The sequence below is a fragment of the Sinocyclocheilus anshuiensis genome, unplaced genomic scaffold, assembly GCF_001515605.1.
Source record: "Sinocyclocheilus anshuiensis isolate Anshui unplaced genomic scaffold, SAMN03320099.WGS_v1.1 scaffold1980, whole genome shotgun sequence".
In the NCBI taxonomy this organism is placed as follows: domain Eukaryota; kingdom Metazoa; phylum Chordata; class Actinopteri; order Cypriniformes; family Cyprinidae; genus Sinocyclocheilus; species Sinocyclocheilus anshuiensis.
This window is the reverse complement of record NW_015557235.1, coordinates 519,218-523,355: the sequence shown is the minus strand read 5'-3', so window position 1 is coordinate 523,355 and position 4,138 is coordinate 519,218. Positions and strand designations below refer to the sequence as shown.

At 35.5% G+C, this 4,138-nt stretch overlaps 2 protein-coding genes across 2 annotated transcripts in view; one reads left to right on the top strand and one right to left on the bottom strand.

Moving 5' to 3' along the window:
- LOC107679005 (ventricular zone-expressed PH domain-containing protein-like) overlaps positions 1–4,138 on the bottom strand; it is a gene marked incomplete at its 3' end in the record, with an annotated part of 88,786 nt that overhangs the window by 49,161 nt on the left and 35,487 nt on the right. The window lies entirely within an intron of this gene.
- The window catches only part of LOC107679017 (pentraxin-related protein PTX3-like), a 6,753-nt gene continuing 5,323 nt past the window's right edge, over positions 2,709–4,138 (top strand). The window contains exon 1 of the mRNA XM_016474428.1: positions 2,709–3,019. Within this exon, the coding sequence (XP_016329914.1) occupies positions 2,869–3,019 (151 nt within the window). The 5' untranslated portion in view covers positions 2,709–2,868. The remainder of the gene's footprint in view (positions 3,020–4,138) is intronic.

The following is a 4,138-nucleotide window of genomic DNA, read 5'->3' as shown; positions in this document are numbered from 1 at the left end:
TATATATATATATATATATATATATATATATATATATATATATATGAAGACATTACAGTACATTATTGTAGCAAATAAGTAAGTTATTTAATATATATATTAATTTTTTTTAGAAAGTCAAAAAAACTTTTTTAGAAAGTTTTTTTTTTTTATTCCATATCATTAAATAAGATCCATTTTTATAATGCACCAAAGCTTAACCAAATAACCAAAAGTCAGGATCCGTTTTGAAAAACAATCAATTCTAAAAAGGAGAAATTTAGACCACTTCACGGCTGTTTTTAACTGTATAATTCTTGTCTGCACAGCATCTACTGTAAATGTTTCATTGTATCTAGCCTAAAATATTCCTTTAAATCAGCAGTAACACATTTGGTTCAGTACAACAAATAACAATGTGCACTCCATGTACAATAAATTACAAAAATTGATTTCAAGGGAATGATAAACATGCAGGTGTTCATTTCAATATTTCCTTCCTGCTCAGCCCACTTTTTGGGTTGTAGGTGTGAGGTTGTCATGGATTATACTGTGGATTATACATGGACTTCATTGTCCGAGCTTTGCTGTCAATTATGGTGTAGGTTCTGTTGGAATTTCATGATCAGCACTTTTCATTCCAAGGTGGCAGATTGACGGCATTAGCCAAAGTTGACCTTCCACAGTGTTCCCTTCAGACAACAAGACCAGTCATTCACATTTGTACTGTCCAGTAACCCTGGCCCGAGTTCACATTCAGATACGCCTCCATACTTTTTGCACCAGGCAACAAGAAGTAGTGAACAACATTAATGTGGAAATGTTGTGGATTATGATCTTCATCAGAGAAAATTCATACAGAACAGAGAATGTGTTGATAAGTAAAATTCTGTTAATGGACTAATGATTAATGTAAAGCTCACATTCTGGGAAGATTTGTTGGCATGCTGATGTTGTCGCAAACCTGGCTGCGTACACAGAAAAATCCATCTGTTGCAGTTAAAGGCATTTTGTGTTGCAGACATATTAATGTCGACCTCACAAAGGGTACATGTCATGGGACCTTTCTGTTTCCATAAAACGCCACTTATGCCTGCACATGAAATATATCAGCCATGCATCAGTCCAAAAAGTTTTGAAAGCATCAAATCATTTGCAGTTGGGTGCGGAGTCTTTGTTTCTGAGTAAATGTGCATGACTGTAAAAGTGGTGCCTGTGATTTGCACCAAAATGACAGCAAATTTCTATGACCCAAACCCCAGCACCCCACAGGAAACAAAGAACAGAATCTGAGCCTTTCTGACAAGCATGTTTTCTTTATGATTTATCATCTGTAATAATCAGGACCCATTATTTCTACCCAGTACAACATTTTAAAACACATTATTCATTAATAAGATGAAATAAGAGACCATGAGAATGAACAAGATGTTTTCTGCGATTTAAAAAAGTCAAACTAATCAGGATTTTGGGGTTAGGTTTTTGAACAGTGGTCCTAATCGGCAGATCCTAATCGAGAACCAGAAGCATGTCTGGTTTTCCAAGAGTGGGATATGGACTGGAGAAAAGGATTGGGACTAGGAAAAGGAGGTGAGGTTAAGGCTTGGATTTATACCTATTCACAATTTATAACAATTTTAAATCACTGGTGGTAACAAGATCACTGTACTTACAGTAGTTGCTAGTAAGTGTTGCTAGATGTGTTTCTGTCACTGGATGCCCTCACTGCTGAAAAAAACAGCATATGCTGGTTAGGTATGTTTTGAAGCATAGCAGCTGGTTTGAGCTGGTTTAAGTTGGTCCTAAGCTGGGGTGCATTTCTCAAAAGCAAATATGGTCGTAAATTATGTCATTACCAATAGAGTTCAACGGAATTAACGACCATAGTTAGCTATGATGGTTTTGGGAAATGCACCCCAGGTTATCTCCTGCTCAGGACCAGCTCATAACCAGCTTATAACCAGTTTAAACCAGCTCATAACCAACTAAGGACAAGCTCAAACCAGCTGACATGCTTCAAAACATACCTAACCAGCATATGCTGTTTATTTTTTTTAACAGGGCTGACATCATTGGTAAGCTTAACTTGCCCTAGCTTTTAAAAATCTAATTACAAATTAGATGCACTGCAGGTAAAGACAAGAGATTCTGTCTCACAAGAGCTGGATCCTACGCTCAACTGTCTACACTTCTTGTGGTACAGTAGTTGCAACGTTAGAGCTTTGTTAAAATTTTTCAACTTCATCAGAAATATGACTACAAACTTAAGGGCTGGGGGTAGGAACAGGGTAGGCCTAAAAATTAAGATACAGGTTAGATGAAGGAAGAGGGGTCACAGGCAATATTTCTAACAGACATCAAGTGTCAAGGTTAAAACTAGGAGTTGGATTTCGGATAGAGACTACAGGTTAGATTAGTGTTCTTGAATAATATTTATCAATTCATTTCCCTCTGATTTTAGGGGTAAGTTACAGTAAGGAATTAGGTATTACAGAAATTCCTATGACTTTTCCAAGCCACTATTTCAAAATTCACTGGTACTTTCTCTTTCAGGTTTTCAACTTGTACCTCTTTCACAACATTCTCCCCCAATCTCTCTCTCTCTTTCTTTTGCAGGAGCAGTACAACAATTTGCCTACCCATACCTCCAACGAAGAATTTCTCACTGGAGCTAACTCTCTCTCCCCCACCTCTTTCTCTCTCTCTTTCTGAGCGCAATGTTTATATAGAACACAGAGCTCCTCTATCAGGCTCAGTTCCCTTTCAACTGCAGTTCACCAAACAAGCAGGAGTCCAGCCAACCGATTGCTCAGCATCTAACAAGGAAGACCACCAGAGAAAAAAAAGAGACAATTATACACAAACACTGAGCCTTGTTCATACTCACACATGGCCAGCATGTCCAAGTGGACATTCCTCCAGGCCATGTGTCTGGTGGTTTCATTGTCCACGGCAGTACCTGAGAATTATGAGGATGATATCGATGTGAACTTTGGACCCAATTATTTGAACGAGATAACTGAGGAGGACCAGATGGAAGGTGAGTAACCAATAAAAATAAATAAATAAATAAATAAATAAATATTCCATTGTGATCAGTACTGTTCGCTGTGAGTTACGGAGACATGCAAGTGGTGACAGGACAAATAAACTATCAGCATGTGTGTGGAAATGTCTTTCAGAGAGGTGTTACATTAGCAAGGAAAAAGACAAAGAAATACAAACAATATAACTCACTGTGTTCATGTGTTTAAACATTTGTGATTGCAGGAATATTTGTTGCAGTATTTGTTGAAGTGTAACAGAATTCATGTGTTGTGCCATGACATGACATGTTTGTTGAAGAGGTTATACTATGATTGTGTCTTGTCTTTGGAGTATACTGTATGCCTCTGACAACAGGAAAAAATCAAGGGAAAAAGAAAAATAGAATAAAGAAGATAATAATAATAATAAAAAAACGGATTCGTTTTTATTAACCAGATTGATCCAAGAAAAAAAAAATCATCAAATAATTTAAATCAAAAGAGATGATCATTATTTTTAAATTGAGTATTCTACCTTATAAGTGAAAATGTCCTTATTAACGACCCTAGATATGTGTCAGGGTGTTCAAAATATTTTTTAATCATGTGAAGAAATAGATTTTGCATTTCTGTTTGCTGGGATCATCCAATTGTTGCAGAAAACTGAAAAAGTTATTCTTTGGTTGAGTTTAATCAAACATTTTTTTCTGAATTCTATATGAGTTTTCCAGATCTAAGCATTTAATCAACTATGAATTGACTTAGTTGCAGTATTTCATTATTGGGTCAGTATCACTGTAGGGTGCCTTTTGGCGTCCTGTACATAAATAACTCATTTGCCATGATAACTTAACATAAAAATGACTATGAAAGGGTGTGTTATATTAAGCTAAGTTTTTATACTTATAACAAAAGCGTTACTTGGCTCTCTAGATACATTTTCTAGATTTTTTTTTAGTTTTGTGTGAGAGGATGCATGTTATTTTGCTATGTCCCATGCACTGCTCATTAAATTTGAATGATAGTAGAATATTGTCAAATCATAAAATAAAAAATTTGTTAAATAAGAGATTACTCAATTTGAGTGTATTGATCATTTGGTAATAAAAACTATATTTTTATTTAATAAAAAA